The sequence below is a fragment of the Ambystoma mexicanum genome, chromosome 4p, assembly GCF_040938575.1.
Source record: "Ambystoma mexicanum isolate Mex_15411 chromosome 4p, UKY_AmexF1_1, whole genome shotgun sequence".
Lineage (NCBI taxonomy): Eukaryota > Metazoa > Chordata > Amphibia > Caudata > Ambystomatidae > Ambystoma > Ambystoma mexicanum.
The window spans coordinates 169,973,045-169,991,615 of record NC_090927.1 but is presented as its reverse complement, the minus strand read 5'-3'; the positions used below and the strand labels follow the sequence as shown (position 1 = coordinate 169,991,615).

The 18,571-nt window shown below is 49.8% G+C and overlaps 1 protein-coding gene across 2 annotated transcripts in view; it reads left to right on the top strand.

Annotated features, from left to right (window-relative positions):
* Positions 1-18,571, top strand: part of CCDC25 (coiled-coil domain containing 25) — a 217,652-nt gene that overhangs the window by 140,439 nt on the left and 58,642 nt on the right. For both annotated transcript variants that reach the window (XM_069605626.1, XM_069605625.1), the window contains exon 7: positions 1,751-1,953. In XM_069605626.1, the coding sequence (XP_069461727.1) occupies positions 1,751-1,953 (203 nt within the window). The remainder of the gene's footprint in view (positions 1-1,750; positions 1,954-18,571) is intronic.

The window sequence follows — 18,571 nt, the reverse complement described above, 5'->3', positions numbered from 1 at the left end:
TCTTGACACCAACACTCCCTCTGTCCTCATTCTCCTTGACCTCTCCTCTGCATTTGACATGGTTAACCACAACATCCTGATTGCACGTCTCCGTGACACCCTGGGAATCACAGGTCAGGCTCTGGCATGGTTAACCTCCTTTCTCTCTGACCTCCCATCCCAGTTAGAACTCGGAGCCTTTCTCTCGACTATAGCTCTCTCAACCTGTGGCGTTCCCCAGGGATCTATCCTATCCCCCTGGCTCTTCAACGTCTATATGGCTGCCCTGGCACGTGTGATTGCCACTTTCACCTCTAACTTTCAGTGTTAAGCGGATGACATAAAACTATCTTTCAGGCTACCCTCAGCAGCTTCCTTCTCCCCGCTCATATCGGACGGTCTGCTATTCAGTCATGGTGTGCTGCAAACAACCTCTGCCTCAACGCCAGTAAGACTGAGATTGTTCGCATTGGGGCTCCTGCTTTCCCACTTTTACTCTGGCTGGCCTCCTTTGGCCCTGCGCCTGCACTCGCCTGCAAGGCTAAACACCTTGGGGTCATCTTTGACTCCACTCTCTCCTTCTCCTCACACATTTCGGACATCTCTAAAAAGTCTATCAACTACACCTCCTCAAGGGTACTCTACCTTTTCTCACTTTCTCCCAGCGGCTCACTGTTTCCAGAGCCCTGGTTCTCACTAGGCTGGACTTTTGCAACAGCCTCTTCCTCAACCTCCCTTCTAATGCCCTGCGCCCTCTGCGACTCATTCAGAACAGAACTGCGAGACTTACCCTTGGCCTCAAGCCAAGGGACTGCATTTTTACGGCACTGAAATCCCTTCACTGGCTCCCCGTGGTTGCAAGGATCCAATTCAAGACACTCTGCATTGACCACAAGGCTTTCTGGGTCCAGGGACCTACCTACCTGCAACGTTGCCTACCTAAATACTGTCCCTCACGAGCCCTCCGCTCGTCTACCTCCAACCTTCTGAAAGTGAGCCGGTTCTCCAAGCAGAGATTTGGAGGGAGAGCCTTATCCTCAGCAGGTGCTTCACTCTGGAATACTCTGCCTGCTGCCCTCCGTCTTGAGCCTGATCTTAAGTTCTGGAAACTCCTCAAGACCTTCCTCTTCCTTCACTCTCCCGCTACCCTGCTAACCTAGCTCTCTGCTTTTTCCCTCTCTTCATTACAGCTTGCGGACTAGCTGCCTGGTGTGCCTCAGTCTCGCAGGTCCCGGGCACCCCTGCCAGTCCTCTCTCGCACTTGCCTCTGGACCGTACTCACCACCCACCTTCACTGCACTTGAGAAATGACCCAAGAGTGGCTCTCTTCCATTACCTCAGTCTCCACTGACAGGGTGCACTTGTACCTCCCCCTCCCTATGTCCGTTCTGTGCACTTACACGATCTGAATTAACCGTGCCTGAAGATAGTCCGTCTGTTCTCCTTTGTCCTCACCCTTTAATTGCACTTGTAAAACTGCAGAATCGCTGTCAGGCCTATTTGCTGTGTCTCAACTGTTAAATGTATTATACACACTGTGTAGACTATTAGCGTCTCAGAATTTCAAGGGCTCTGAGCAACTGTTTTTTTTTCCCTATGTTCCCACACTCCAGGAGTGCTTTGAAACACTTGTCTGTGTATAGATGCTTTATAAATAAAGTGTACCATACCATAGATTAAGTCATGAACACAGCCTGCTGCCCTTAACAAGTTACTTGCTTTCCATGTAGCTGGTCTGTTTATAAGTAGAATAGGTTTTTCTGCACTGCAGGTTAAAAGTGTGATCGTGGATAAGAAGGTGAATGAGATTCTGAATCGACTGGAGAAGACGAAAGATGAGCGGTACCCTGACCTTGCAGCAGAGAAGGAGTCGCGGGACAGGGAAGAAAGGGATGAGAAAAAGGCCCAGATTCAAGATTTGAAGAGGAGAGAGAAAGAAGAGTCAAGGAAGAGAAAGGAGGTTGATGACCTCAGGTTTGTCCTGATTTGCATGATATTTCAAGAATGTTTGTCCTCTAAGAATCTAAAACCATTTTAAATCAACAGGGCCCATTAGTGTACAGTGCAAGAAGTTGCCAACACCAAGCTCAAGCTGATGTTTGATTCCTGGGGCATAAATGGATGCAATTAAAGAAATTCAGATATCCAACATTTGGATTCATTTTTACCTGAACGCGTGTATAAAATTCTCCAGCATGGGGTCTGGCATGGATTCACATGCTTATGAATATTCCCTGTCAGGCTGGGAATTCTCAGTAAAGAAAAAAAATTGTTTCCCCCAAGGAGGAACCTAGCAGATGTGAGGCAACCCAAGGTAGAATGAATAGTGGGTTCAAAGTTCAGCGGGTCACATTGTGTCCCGTCTGACTGATGTAACAGGGCTGCCATCATTTTAATAAATGAAAGTGCAATTTTATGGTGCCACCTCTGAACTGTCTTTCTCCCAACAACCAATCACTGGTCTCCGGGTCATACTGCCCCCAGCCAATGACTGCCCTCTAACTAAGCCCCTCCTCTGGCAGCCATCTACAGATTTTTACCGCACGTTCAAGTGTTGGGAGTCCTCATGCCACAGCTCTCGAGCTTTTACTGCGTTTTGCGATTTTTCTAGAGTTTACTCTATTTTTCCGGTCAATCGAGCCTCAAGCTCCATCGATCCATTTTCCGATTAACGGGGACCCATTTCATTTTCGGATTCTTCAACGCCCCTCAAGGGTGATTTTTTAGTCATGTTTCTTCTTGGAAGATTCCAGAAGCTTCTTCAAGGCCTACCCCGCGTGGAGATGGCAGAGGAGAAGGAAGACTTGACGCCTCTGTTCAGGATTTGTCCAGGATGTGGCCTATGGAACATCTACTTGGACGATGGGCACTCTGTGTGCCTCTACTGCCGGCATTCAGACCAAAAGCACGTGGAGGATGACTGTGCGTTTTGCCAGGAGATGGTCCCACGCACCATGAAGGACCGGCGCAGGTGCCTCACCAAATGGCTCCAGGCCAAAGCCCCTGCTACGGGTGAGTCCCAGCAGCATGCCTCCCCCAGCCACAAGAAGAAATCTGAGCGGTCTTCTAAAACCTTTGAGGGCGCCCCGGCGATGGGGGCCCAACATAAGGCCAAGCACTGCGAGTCCGCGGGCACCGGGAGCGCCGTTGCGACGGGCTCCTCGGCAGCCAGCGTGAGCACAGCGTCTCTGGCACCTTTGACCATGAGCCAATGCTCCGGTTCGGCGAAGAAGAGGAAGTCGGACCACCTGGGTAAGCTTCTGGAGAAGCCCCGGATGGACGAGTCAGAGAAGGCCAAGGGGGAGCGGGTCGCTGACCCCCCCCCTCCCCAGGTGAAGGCCCCTAGCTCGACCAAGGTCGTGCAGGCCCAGATACACCCAGCGAAGCCTTCCATTGAAGGCGTGGCGGCGTCCCTAGCGAAGGCTGCGGAAGCGGGTTCATATGGTACAGTCCCCAAGACGAGAGTTTCCCTGCCTGCCAGGAGGAAATTGTTGTTTCAGCCCATAGAGAAGACGCCAGAGAAGGCAATGCCCATAATCTCCCCCCAAAACAGTCTCCCCTGGTTGAAAAGAGGGGTGGGGGGGGCACGATAGTCCTGCGGGGCACGGACACCTCCTCTGAGGAGCTTTCTACTCTTCAGACTATTTTGGAGAAGAAATTTGTCGAGGCCAAGACCTACAGGAGGGATCCCGACGAGGGAGACTTTGAGAGTGGCAACGAGACCGATGAGGAGGAGCAGGCCCTGGTGGAGTCCCCTACACCGCTACCTCCGTCGCTCCAACTTCCGCCACCATAACCCTCAGCGGACATTTCGGTGGACATTCTCCAGGCACTCCCACCCTCCACTGCCTTTTCACCCGTCGCCCCCCTCCCCTCCACCGAGGGAGTATACGGACCCCGACCCGGCGACGACGGGAATGGGCATGGACGACGGCGGATTAGGAGACCTCCCGTCTCCGCCACCCAGAGCCTCACTGCCCAACGAGATCGGCTTGTTACATGCCATGATCTCCAGGGGCACGGACCTGTTTCAACTGACCCCTGAGGAAAAGGAGGGTTTCCTGTACCAGCGCCGCGAGGCAAAGAGGAAGACCTTGCTGTCGATTCCTCCGAAGAATCCGTCCTCGGCCCTGGCGAAGAGGGACCGGTACAAAAAAAAAGCACAGGGTTCTGGACTCTGCACCCAAGTGTTTGAGGTCCCAGCCTTCCCCGGATTCAGTAGTCTCGGCGGCGGCGAGGAAGACCTCCTCTGGCTCTGCTGCGTCAATGACCCCCCCACTCCCACCATCCCCCCCCTCCCCAGACAGCGAGGGGAAGAAGTTGGACGCCATGGGAAGAGTCATCACATCGGCAGTGACGACCTTCAAGGTGGCCAACGCCCTCGCCATCGGCGCGCTACGACAAGGAGCTCTGGTTTAAAATAGCTCCCCTCCTGGACTTCCTTCCCGATGACAAGAGAGAGGAAGCGTTGGAGATCCTGCAGGAGGGCCAGGTGGCATCGAACCATGCCATCAGTGGGCACGGACATTGCCGACATAGGATTCCGCCAAATGGGCAACGGTTGTGTGCCTTCGTCGGTGGGGATGGTTGAAGGCCACCAACTCTCGCCAGGAGGTGCAGTTGAGGGTATTGGATATGCCCTTCGACTGGGATAATTTGTTCGGAAAGACCGTGGACGAGTCCCTCCAGGCCATCAAGGCAGATACTGAGACAGCTTGTGCCTTGGGCACGCTCCAACAGCGACGGCCCTCCTTTCGGACCTCCGGAGGAAAATCAAGGTTCCTTCATCTTACAGTCAACCGTCCCGCTCTTCGGCCCAGGAGGCTTACAGGGGCTGCAGCAAGTCCGGAGGAGGTAGTCGTTGCCAAGGTGGCGCCTCCGCGACGAAGCAAGATTGAACCGGCCGGGATGTCGGACCCCACCCACGCACCCCGGTGGGAGGCCGGCTGGCGAACTTCGTCAGCGTGTGGAAGTCCATCTCCACCGACCGTTGGGTGCTGGACGCTCTGGCTCATGGACACACCGTAGAATTCCAACTAAAGTGTCCGCGCATAACACCTGTGACCAGCTTCTGCTGGAGGTGCGGGCCATGCTGAAGAAGGGCGCGATAGAGCTCGTTCCAAAGAGGCTCTGGGGCTCTGGAGTTTACTCTCTGTACTTACTCGTCAAGAAGAAGACGACGACGGGCAGTTGGAGGCCCATCCTGGACCTCCGCCGTCTGATCAAGTACATCAGATCCTAGAAGTTTCGGATGGTCACCCTGCAGCACGTGCTTGGACAGCTGGAAGAAGGGAATTTCCTATTGTTGCTGGACTTAGAGGATGCCTACTTTCACATCCCCATTCACAAGGGACACTGCAAGTTTCTGCGCTTCGTTGTTTAAGGGCAACATTATTAGTTCAAGGCCCTTCCTTTCAGATTGAAGTTGGCGCCAAGGGTTTTCACCAAGTGCCTGGCGCCAGTGGCGAAGCAGCTGTGTCCACGAGGGATCCACGTTTACCCCTACCTGGATGACTGGCTCATCCGAGGGAGACCGTCGTCGCGCACACGGCGGAAACTGTCCAGCTGCTGACGGAGCTGGGGTTCTCGGTGAACTATGCAAAAACTTGCTTGGTGCCATCGCAAGACGCACTGTTTCTGGGTTCTCAACTGAACACAGTGTCATGCCTAGCGTCTCCGTCGGAGGAGAGGATAGCGGCCATCCTGGGCAAGGTACAACGGCTGTTGACCCTGAAGATCGCAAGGGTGAGGTCCGTCAAGTCCCTTCTCGATATGTCATCATTCATGCATATACCTCATTCGGCTGTGGATGTGGCCACTGCAAGAGTTCCTCGATGCCCGTTGGATCCAGGTATCTGGAAGCTTCAAGGACAGGATCTCTCTCGATGAGAATTTCTGTCGAGCGATACAGTGGAGGATAGTCCGTGCCCATCTGTCGGCGGGCGCGGAATTCCAGACCCCACCTCATCAGGAGACGGTCACAATGGACTCCTCCCTGGAAGGATGGGGTGCGCACACCAGAAGTCTCCACTCAAGAGGCCCGTGGCTACCGGAGAAGTCGTTGAAGATCAACGTATTGGAGCTACGGGCAGTGTTTTGGGCCCTCAAGTCTTTCCTTCTGTCCCTCAAAGGCTAGGTGTTACGGGTCTTCACGGACAACACTACCATAATGTTCTACATCCGGAAGCAGGTGGAGGGGGGCCAGCACTCTCTCCAGAGAGGAGCAGGACTTATGGCACTGGGCAGTTGCCCAGGGGATTTTCCTCGTCCCGTTTCATCTGGCAGGGGTGAAGAACACCATCGCTGATTCCCTCAGCAGGGAGCTACGCTCGTGCCATGAGTGGGAGTTTCGGCAGGACCAGGTGGGTCTTATGTTCCGACGATGGGGGCAATCCCCACAGCGACCTGTTTGCGACGGTGACGAACACCAAGTGCCGGAGGAGCATGGGGGGACAAATTCTCATTCCTCTGGGATGGCTTGTTCCTTTATGCGTTCCCTCCGGTACTGTTGCTTCTGCGACTAGTAAATCAACTCAGACGGTCCCAGTGCAGGATGATCCTCATCGCACCGGCGTGGCCGAGACAGATCTGGTACCCAGACCTTCTGGACTCGTCAGTGTCCCCTCCAGTCAAGCATCCGGCGGCCGCAGATCTTCTTGCCCGAGAAGGAGGCGCGGTCCTGCACTACGACCCAGGGTCGCTGAACTTGCAGGCCTGGCTTCTGGAGGATATGATATCCCGGCAGACTGCAAGAAAGTGCTTGCCAAGGCCAGTGCTTAGTCTACACTGAAATGCTAAAGACATAAGTGGAAGAGGTTTGCTTTCTGGTGCCGTGCACAGATCATCGACCCTTTACGGATTACGGCTCCGCAGGTGCTGCCGTATTTGTTGTCGCTGGCCAAAGCCAGCCTGGATCATGCCTCCAAGGTTCATCTGACTGTCATCTCCCGCTACACCAGAACTCCGGAACGGTCGTTATGGTCACACCACCTGGTCAAGGAGTTCATCAAAGGACTTTTCCGTTTGTTCCCGGCATGGGAGCTCAATGTGGTGCTGACTAGGCTTATGGGTCCTCCATTCGAGCCTATGCATTCTGCGCCACTGACATTTCTTTTCGTGGAAAACAGCGTTTCTTGTGGCCATCACCTCCGCACGACAAGTGGGAGAGATCCAGGCTCTCTTATAAACCACCTTTCTTGACATATCACGAGACAAGGGTGGTGCTACGGATGCATCCCTCCTTCATTCCCACGGTGCCGTCGGGACTTTCATCTAAATGAGCCCTTGGTGTTACCTGTATTCTTCCCGACGCCTTAGTCGCCGGCTGTGAGGACTTTGCACTCGCTGGCTAGAGCGCTGAAGTTCTACGTGGACCACACAGAGTTTTCGGAAGGCGTTGCAACTGTTTGTGAACTTTGGCCCTGTGAACCCTGGGAAGGCCCTCTCCAAGGCTTCCATTTCCAGGTGGCTCCCCGGCTGCATCACCCATTGTTACCGGTTGGCAGACCGACCGTTGCCTGGCCGTCCGAGAGCCCATTCGACCTTAGCGATCACTGCAACTATGGCGTTCCTGTCTGGTGTGCCCCTGCTGGACATCTGCAGGGCTGCTACGTGGAGGTCGACTCATACCTTCACAAATTTCTACTGCGTCGACCGGGATTCCAGGGAGGAGTCCATAGTCGGCCAAGCAGTGCTGCGCAACCTGTTCGCTTGAAGGTGAGCCTTGTGAGGAGGTAAGATGCTTAATGTTGAGCCTTGCCACCGCCCATGGTTGTCCATGTTTACTGCTATGTATTCTTGATTCATGATGAGCATGTGAATCATGCCAGATCCCATGCTGGAGAAGGAACAAGTTACTTGTAACTGTTGTCAAGCATGGGTCTGGCATGGATTCACATGCATACCCTCGCGCCTACCCCTCTGCGGCTCTTCTCTTGGTCCTAATGCCACTTTACGTGCTACCAAATCTGAAGATGGCTGGGAGAAACAGTTCAGAGGTGAAACTGAAACTGATTTTTTTTCTTTACCGAGGATTCGCATCCTGACTGTGAATATTCATGAGTATGTGAATCCATGCCAGACCCCATGCTGGAGAAAAACAGTTACAGGTAAGTAACTTGTTCATTGTATCCTTGAAAAATCTAGCTTAACAAAGATAGATGCGTTCATCTAGATTTTAAAAGATGGAGGGAGTTTTCCTAAAGTCACACTTGGAGGTAAGCTATCCCAGTGGTTTGTAGATCCCCCAACTCTTAGTATCAGTCTGTACTACTCAGGAACCTTGGTAGAGTGGCAGGGCAGTCAGGCTTATGTCAGACAGGTATTGTGTCGAGACAGAGATTCAAGCTCAAAAGTTCCCTTGAAAACTTTTATTGCCAAACATTGTTGGGTTGGTGTAATGCCTAACTGGCCCTAACTCTAAGGGGGTTGTTCCCTCACCTGATGTTTCTAAGGGCCGCAAGTCCAAAACCCATCTGTGTCAAAACCTATGCTTGCCCTCTTAGACAAAATGTGATCTGGGGTTGCCTTAAAGAAAGAATGGTGGCTCAAAAAGGAATACAAACCAATAGTGGTTTTAGGTAGCCTTACTATCGCGTGTAGTTCTGCCAGTTTCAAAAATAATTCAGCTTACAAGGTTGCCCTCGGAAACATTCATGTGTAGCAGTCTTGCAGCAAGTCCATAAAGTTCAGTGTCTCTTCCCAAGCTTCAATTCTTCCAGTTCCAAACACAGTTCCTGTTAGGCCTCCCAGGGTTCCCTTCCCCAGGCCTTGGCCTTGCTCTTTATAACAATGCCCTTTACAATTCTTTGTGGGCCTCTCCGGTTTCCCTTCCGCAAGTCTAGGCCCCTCTGGCCTCAAACAATAGTTCACCTTGTCAGGATGTACCTTTTTAACACAGTTCTTGCAGGGGGCAGTATCAGAGACTTTCGAGAACGCTGGGTCTTTAATCCTCCAAGGCGCGACCACTCTTCTGACCCCTCTCCTTACACTGTGTACCTTTCTTTTGGCATCTTTCCCCTCTGGTGCCTCTTTCACTCTGTTCTTGTCTCCTTTCCACTCATCTTTCCACCTTGATGTGCAAACTTGCACCCTCTTTCTACTTTGCTCTACCTCTTGCACTTTCCTTTCCTGCTTTCGGGTTGCTCCCACCCCCTTTCCTGCTTTCGGGTTGCTCCCACCCTCTTCCTGCATTTTCTGGTTTCACCGTCGCTAGTGTACTCTTCCCTTTACTTTTCCTCGCTTTCTTTCTGGTCATCTTTCAAGGCTTTTGCTCACGCTCCAGCCACCCGCACGCTACTGAGTTTCTCTCCTTCTTACGAAACTCACCCAGGTAGCTTGGCGCTGCCGAGCAGCTTCTTAGGATCTGTGGGTTGAGGTCAGGGTGCCCCTCAGACACTCTAGGAGCTGGCACACGTCCGAGGGGAACGAGCACTGGCCTGGACGCGGTGAGCAGGCTGCAGTCTGGCACCCTGGAGAGACTGCTCTCTTGCCACGCTGCAACCCCTCTGACACACTGAGTCAGGGTTTTGGCTTCCCTCTCTTCTGGATCCTCCAGGCTTCTCCTGCTGCAGCCTCCTGCTTTCTGGCTTCCACAATCCAGCCAGCAACCCCAGCTTGCTCATCTTCTTGGCAGAACCACTCCTTATAAACCCTAAGAGTCCAGTGGAGTCAGGTGTGCAAGGTTAAGGTGAAGTGCCTGAGTTTGCCTGACTCTATTAGTGGGACAGCCTAGTAGTGAAATCTAGTAGGCCTCTCCCTGCCTCCCAATGTTATTCTCGCAGGTAATTCTCATCACTCTCGATTGCCCCTTCCTTGTCCCAGTACATGTTGGAAATGGGGAGGGGGGAAATGGGATGAGAGGGAAATTGATATTTACAGGTTAAATAATTATAAGGTGATTGACAGATGAGGGGAATCCCCTGGTCCTGGTTTTATATAACTGGGGTGATACCCCTTTTGTTGGGTCACTCGCTACCCCATGTATCCTCCCATGACAGTGCTGGTCTTGACAGTACCTTCTATGGTCTAAAATGGGGGAAGATAAATGGGTGTTAAGGACAAAGACATATTTTTGTCTCCTCTGACGCTTCACTACCTGGTAGAATATTTCTGCCTCTCTTGGATCAGTGACAATGGGAGCTGCGTATCCCATAAAGGCTTCAGGGACGACTTCCGCCTCGTCTATCGTCCCGTTGGTATACCACGTCTCACCTGGGGTACTTCCATAGGTGCAATCCCGGACTCCCCTCCCCAGGTGATCCTCCATCACTCGTCCACCCCTAGGGTTGGGATCCAAAAGCGCTGTCCCTGCCCTGGCTACATGAATGGAGAATTCTTGTGGTCTACATGGAATAAAACTCCTAGGTTTCTCACGCTTCTCTTAAGAGGAAGATGTGATCTGCAGGTAAGTACACCGAAACCTACTTAGTAATGCACTTACACATAGATTTATATTAAAACATAGATTTATTACATTCACACAAGTCACTGTTAAATACTTGGCACAACCTTTTAGATACTTTCGAAAGGCCACTTCTTAGTTGGTAGTTGCTGAAAGCTTACAATTATTGCAGGAGTTTGACAGGTCTACTGTATTATTGGTAATAACATGCAGCCACAAAGTGATACAGTAATTGTATTAAGTTATCAAAGACATAGAAGATGATTTTTAGGAAGGAAAATAGCTGGTTGTTAAACTAGCATAGCTTAAGGTTCTGGAGGCAGCTTCTTTGCGCAGCAAGTTCTTAAGTCCAAAACGCAGCCCTAGCTAAAAGGCAGTTCGGAGAGGCTTAAAGTCTTGACTAGCAGCTGAAGTCAAAGGTTCCTGTGGATACTCTCTAGTCTTTAGGATAAAAAATGCAAGAAGGCTTAACCAACGTTGAAGACCCTGAAAAGGACTTGTTAGGGTGAGACAATCAGCAGCTTGAGTCGTAGGTAAGCAGGGATTGTCTGGACACACCTACATGCACTTCAACACTCTGGAGCGACTTTTTTGAATCTGGTAAGCAATACCATTTCCTCCACAGTAACTTTGGTTAGAAGAAAGTGATCGTGTCTGGATGCTCCGCAATGTTGCAGCTCTGGGCTAGACCTCTGGATCCCTTGGTCTGATGAGGAAAGGCAGGACAATGGACGGGATCTCTCAGCAGAAGTCTTGAGGGAGGACCCGTGGCATGGCTTTCATCAAATTCTATGGTCACTCTGCGTTTTGTTTTGGCGCCTTTTCTGCAGCACCAATAAAGGATGCGATTCGCCCATTCAATCTTCTTCGGGTCTTGCACTCTGCTGAGTGGGCTCAGCAAAAACTTGGACGGATTCGTCCATTTTGACGATGCACTCAAAATGGGCAGCAGGTCTCCAGGAATTGGGGTTCTGCAGCTCTGGAAACTCGCAGGAGATGGGAGATGGCTCAAATTAAAGTTCTTCTTGGGACTGGTTGTTCCCACCAGTCAAAGTGAAGGAGTCGTCCTCTTCGAAGTTCCTCTGTCGCATAGAAAACTGGGTCAGGACAGCTTTGGTCGCTTCACGGTGTAGCAAAGGGTCTGCAGGCATCTCTGGTGGTCTTATTTGGTTACTTCGGTTACTTCAGCTTCCATTGGTCGACTTGCTTTTCTCTTCGGGAACCTCACCTTTTTATACAGTTCCAGCACTCCCTCCTCTGCAATCTCTCAGCAATTTATAGGAAGTGGTGTATGGCTGTCCAATGGGCACAGCCATACCGCTTGTGGGAGCTGGTTCCACTCAGGCACTCTGGCAGACTGTTAGGGAGAATTTTCAGGAATGTGCTAATTCCTCTCTGCCGTAGAGACCCCCAGCCCTTTTGCTGGACTCTAGGACATTTTCATTTTTACCTGGAGAGAGTGTGACCCTCTCCCCCCACTCCCCTCCTCTCATGTATTTTCATGTGGTTTTTACACTGTTTCTTTTGGTTTTTGGAGTCTGACAAACTCCATAGGCATCTTTACATTGTGACACACTGCACCTTCAGTGCAGTGGCACCGGGAAGTCTTTCAGATTTCCCAAAGGTTTAAATGCCTTCTCTTGGCTAAACTACTGTTTGCAAGAGCAGTGAAGTGAAATTGACTTTACTTACATTTGTAACTTTCTAGACCCAGCCCACACTATCTTACAATAGTGTGCTGGAGGTGTTACTTATTATCCCCTTTGTCTAGCTTCTCGTGTAACATTTGTATGTTACCCTTTCTACGATTAATGGCTGGTGGCAGTGGTTTACTTTTTACAACTGGTTTTTACCGCGGGCTGCATTCGCAGCTACAGTAAAACACCATTGGGTGCTATTTTTGTCAAATTGGCCTTGGTCTTCTTTTTCTCTATTTCTCTGTGGAAAGGTCCTTCTTGAGATTTACTTTGGTATGGTCCATTCGTTTTGTCTTTGGTGGGATTGAGTGAAGCCTGTCTCTGGCTCATGAGTTTCTGGCAGGTGGCAGCTAGGCTGGAATGAATGGGAGAAACCTGCATAAATGGCGAGGCTTTTTGACTTGGAAAGCAGAGTCGACCACTGGACGAAGGAATCTGAAGAACGTGGAAGAGACGCCTGCTGCAACTTCTGGATCATTGGTTTGCCCTGTGAAGCCCTGCTGCGCTTAAACTCTGAATTCGCCTCGACTAGAGAAGCCCTGCAAGGAAAACTTCTCCCCTTGAGTTGGTGGGACCAATCAACTCCAAAGTAAGCCACCTGGACATCCTCTCGAAGCTGGTTGCACTTCCACTGCAGTTGCTGCTGGAACCGAAGAGCCAGGAAGAGCAACAGTTTGTGTGCGTTGCTTTTAAGTTGGCCAAGAGCTCCAGGAAGATCCTCGGGTCTCCCATTAAACAGGACTGACTGAGCCTGAGCCACCTCAACACAGTGCTGGACCACAGATGCAAGGAAAGCCCATCTCGACGGGCTGGAGCAGAGGCGGGTTTCAGTACTGAAGCCCACCGAAGGAAAAAATGAACAAAGGGCTCAAACTTGGCTTGGCGCACAGAGTAAAACCCAAGAAAGACCTCACAAACGGAAAATGGAAAAAAAAAAGACTGGGCCATTTTGACAATGTTCACCCATTGTTAGGCAACATTGGATGCAGTAACCCTGTGGGTGACTACACCAGCCTTGTCCTCTTGGCAATAGGTAACCCACCTACTGGTATAGGTCTGTACTACACAAGTTGGTAGAGTGACTGAGCAGCCAGACTTGTCTCAAGAGGGGTAAATGTGAGCTGTAGAGTTGTAACACTGAGAGTCACAATTACAAGTATCCAAATAACACTTATACTCAACGTTTTGTAGTAAAATAATTATTTAACCGTCTGTTTTAAATAAGCCTTCTTTAGCAAGGGCAATATGCAACAATAAAAATACACTGCATAACACTTTCTCAGAGTTCAGATAAGCAAGTAGATACCCCTTTGGGATGTCTCACTCACGCTTCCTACACCCTGAGGTGACTTCAATTAGTAGGACAATGTTTGGCATTAATATATCAATTTTGGTACTTAATACAATTCTGAGTTGGTGGAAAGGTTAGGGAAGGAAAAGGTTAACAGGTTCTCAGAGAATGTGAATACTTTTCAATCTCCCAATAAAGTCTAGATTAGATCTTTCCCAGCAATACAATTATGTACCACCTATGAGGGGCAGTTGGAACCAAAGTAAATGGGTCAGAAGAGTCTGCTGGGAGCCAGGACAGCCAAAGTCAAGTTGAACAATGTCTAAGGAGCTGAGGCACTTCTTTAGCACAAAGGTGTTGCACAATGGTTTCAGCGAGTTTGTAGTAAAAGGAATCTGTTGGGCCACACGCTGTAAGGCTTGTGATGGGAAGAGCTGAAATCAACTCTGCAAAAAGCAGCTATTGCAAGTCTCCAGTGAGAACAAGCAAGCTACAGACACAAGAGTTGGGTTGGAAGAAGAGGATCCAGCTTGCTTCTGTTCTGGTTGCAGTCTTGCTGATCCTGGGTTCCAGTCGTAGGGACAAGAGGGAGGAGGTCTGGAGGACTTCTGCACTGCAGTTCGAAGGTCGTCGGCAGCTACGGACGCTTTCCAATTCAGCGGCACTTGGCAGTTTCACCTACGTCAGTGGCACCACTGCAGATGTTGGGACACTTGATGGGCTCCCCTCTCTTCTTAGTCTGGTTAGGTGACTCTGGTTTGGGATGTCCTGCTTCAGAAGGATCCTCAGGATCTTCCTGGAGCTCTGGTCCGGCTTAAAGACGATGCACTCGGTTCTGGTTTTCCTGACCCCACTGGCACCGGTTCCAGCAGCCGCAAAGAAGTACAGCCAGCAGGGAGCGGTTTTCCAGCAAAGTTCGTCTTTGGGTCAGTTGGTCCCACCAACCCAAGGGAAGAAGTCGTCCGTTCCGGGCTTCTCTAGTTAAGAATTTGGAGCTTCAGCACTGCAAGGCTTCACGGGGCAGTTCAACGGTTCAGGAGGGTGCAGCAAGCTTCTCTTCCAGTTTCCTTCGTCTGATGTTACGTCCAGTGGTCGACTCTGCCTTCTGTTCTAAAGACCTCGCCTTTTATGCAGGTTTCTCCCATTCATGCACAGCAGATCTGTCACTCACGCAGCATGGTGGCTGTCCTGCAGGACAACCAGCCAATCAGCACTGGGTGCATTCAAGTAACCAAGGAGACTAAGGACAGGGAGTTTCGGGCACCTCCCTCTCTTCCTGCCCTGCAGACACACTGGAGCCAGAGGCGAGTTTCAGCACTGAAGCCTGTCAAAGGCCAAATGAAAAAAAAGGGTTTAACCTGGTTTGGCGCACAGAGTAAAACCCAAGAAAGACCTCACTAACAAGAAATGGCAAAAAAAGATGACCGGGCCATTTTGACAAAATGGGCACCCTTGGGTGCATTACTGCAGCTGAGGATGGTAGGAAAATTAAACCACTGCCACCAGCCATTAAAAGCCGTGAGGGTAACACAAAACTGTTTACATGGTTAAGTAGGAAAAGGGGCTAGTAAGTACCCCCTCAGTACTTCCACATAAGATCGGGTGCACTGGACCTACATAGGAAAAACAGGTAAGTAAAGTCAATTTCGCTTTACTACTCCTGGGAACAGTAGTTAACGCAATAGAAGGTATTTAAAATTTAGGAGAAATCCAAAGGACTTCTCTGACACTGCAGTAAAAGTGCTGTTTCACAATACAAAAAGCAGATGCAGATGCCTTTGTCAGACTCCAAACACAAGCAAAACAGTGTCCAAATCAGATCAAGATACATGAGAGAGTGAGAAAAAGGTCTCACTCACTCCAGGATAAAAATTCAACGTCCTGAAGTCCAGCAAAGGAGCCTGGGGGTTTCTAGGGTAGAAGGGAATTAGCACAGAAATGAGAACTCTCCCCAACACCCATGGGCGCTATACTGCAGCTGAGGATTCAGCCTGTGGTAGAAAAGTACAATGGTAGGAAAATTAAACCACTGTCGCCAGCCGTTTAAAGTAGTGAATGTAACATAAACATTTTTACATGAGTAGGTAGGAAAAGGGGCTACCAAGTAACCTCCCAGCACTCCACATAAGATGGGGTGTGCTGGACCTACAGAGAGAAAAGGTAAGTAAAGTTAATTTCACTTTACTATTCTTGGGAACAGTAGTTCACACAAGAAAATATATATTTAAACCTTATGAGAAATGTAAAGGATTTCTCTGCGACACTGCACCGCACCATACGAAAAGTAGATGCCTATGGAGTTTGTCAGACTCCAGAAACAAAGGAACAACATAATCCAAATCAGGTCAAAACACATGAGAGAATGAGAAAAAGGGCTCTCACTCACTCCAGGGTCGAAATGAAAAAGTCCTAAAGTCCAGCAAAAGAGCTGGGTGTCTCTAAGGCTGAAGGGAATTTGGACTGAACTGAGAATTCTCCCCAACAGCGTCCGAGGGCGCTTTTCCCACCGTCCGCTTCAGCCCTTCATGCCCCGGGTTGCAGGTTCAAGTACTTTTCCGGTCGGCGACTACTGCTGGTGTAAAATGCAAGAGAACTCGATGCAGGACCCTTCTCAGGACAGGACTGGGCGCAGGTAAGCAGTTTCGGATGATGGCGACCGATGCACGACAACACAGGAGCACTTAGTTGCTGTGGTCAGACTTTACCTCCTTTCTCAGGTCCCCTTGATTCTAGGACCATGACATTCCGCAGGGGTGAGCCCTAGATCACAAGCAGACGATCCCCCAAGTCCTGGCCTGAACAGCGACGTCTGCAGCACGGTAGCCCAAACTCTGAGCTGGCCAGCCACTCAGCGGTCCTGGGGCACTTCCTAAGGCCCTTCTTTGTAGGGCTTCTGACGTTGAGAATGGATGTACTCTCCACTCCAAGGGTCGCCGCTCCTTCATAGGACTGCTGGAGGTCTTTAACAAGACAGGGCTCTACCAGTAAGCAGCAGAAGTTGGTCATCAGGCCTTCCTCCAATGGGTCTCTGGTCTCCTCATGGGGCAGCTGGACAGGATTCTTGGCATCTTTAGTTTCTTCCATGATCTCTAGAGTTGGTGCAGGGGTGCCCCTTCCTATCCAAAACCCCAGGTAAGAGCTGAAAACCCCATTAGTCAATGACCAATCTGAGAGAGTCTCTCCCTCCTGCTCTCGCCCTCCCTCTCCTTTTCCCCTTTCCTGGGCACTGGAATTCCATATAAGGATTTTCCTAGGAAGAAGGGTTAGAGACCAGATGGCCAAGGAACAAGCTAAAACTCATGTGGTACGGACATGTTTGGCACTAGCCACGGTAGCCAAAAGCGGCAAAGGCTGTACCACCTGAGTATTTGGTAGTGTAGACAGAGCAGCCTGGCATAACTTAGGAGGGAGAGAGGGCTGTAGCAAGGTACAAAGAACCTGTAGCATACAAATGGTTCAAAAGAAACACTAACCCCCAGAAGTATTATAATAAAAGGTTTATTATAAATACAAATAGGTCAAGGAACTCTTGATGGGTAAGTACTTTGGCACAGAGCCGCCAGGCTTATTTTAGGGGGAGAGAGGGCTGTAAGAAGGTACAATGAACCTGTAGCATACACATAATTCAATAAAAACACTAACACCTAGAAGTACACTATAAAAATAAAGGTTCATTATAAAAACCAATAGACTAAGGTAATCTTGGTTGGAAAGTATGTTGTCATAGTCATAAACACAACACAATGCTTGGGGTACACAGACCAAAGCATAGACTGTTCAGAATAACTAACAGTATTCCTAGGCAAGTCAAACCCATTCATACACATTTGGAATAGAACATGCCTATTCGGGGGCGGGGGGGGAGTAAAACCACAAGTGACTTTTAGATTGCTTTCAGTAATTCAAGGGTAGTAGACCCGGTCAGTTAAGGAATCGCATAGTAAACCAACCCTGCTACCAAGACATTATTCTGAATATTGAAACACAAATTCATTGAACAGTATAAACCTATAACTACATTCAGGATAACCCTCGGTTATACTATTACAGTTGCTTTTTGTTAGGACAGTTTTTCTGAAGTACAACTAAGGGCTTAGTAAAACCATTCAACTGCGGCAGTACAACACTCCACTCATAGTATAAGGCTGTACAACCTGAATTCAGGGTAGCATAGACCGAGCAGCCAGGCTTATTTTAGGAGGGAGTGAAGGATGTAGAATAAGTACAAAGACATCGTAAAACAAATGGTCCAAAGAAACACTATGCATGGTAAAAAATAAATGATTTATTTAAATACAAGTAGGCCCAGATCAATCTTGTGTGTTCGCGGGGAGGAAAGTACTATCACAGATCATATAAACACATTATAGGAAAACACAACACTCCTTGAAGGTTCACAGACCAAAGAATATAACCTAATTTGCATATAACCTAATTTGCAAAACCTAACAGTACCAAGACGGTCAGCAAGAAATAACATAGTAATATCAACTGGACAATATACTTTGCAGAATAGTGCCACACTTATTCTAGACACAGTAAGATCCTATAACTTCTTTTGGGATAAGTTTTACTCAAGGTAAGTGTGATGCTGGAAATGCATCTGAGGGACAGGGCCACCGTATCCTTTTCCTTTACTGCTTTTTATCGTGTGTTCTGTCGTGTTTTCCGTGCAGGAGTTCATGTGGGACTCCTGGCGGTGCAGCTCGCTCTCCTTTTGGTTTGGTTAACGGACTCGTGGGATACCCTTATGGCACACATGGGTAGGGGTACAACCTTGTGCCCCTAGTGTATGTTTTTGGGCACCTGTGTGTGACCCACAGAGCAGGGTATGGGCTGGTGGCAGCTCCGTGCTGAAATGACTGGTGCCCTGAGCATCCTCCATTTTGGGATGCCCAGGCCCTGTCATTGGAATCGGTAGATTCCTGATGGAGACAAAATGGCCCCCATGGTCTCTTGCCTTCCATGACTTGTTAGCCTGATCTTCCCGAAGTCCCGGGAAGCCCTGCCTCTGTCCCTTCCCCCTGACTGGCTGTGGGGTGGAAGTTCCGTATATGGTAGTGTGGGGAAGTGCCGACCAGACTGGCTGGAGCCTTCTCAACGACCGTATGTTGGGAGTACGCCTGTGGGTGGGACCTGGGTGAATGGAGCGTGTGACTAATATACATTCTATGTTGTGACTGTCTAGTATCTGGTGGTTGA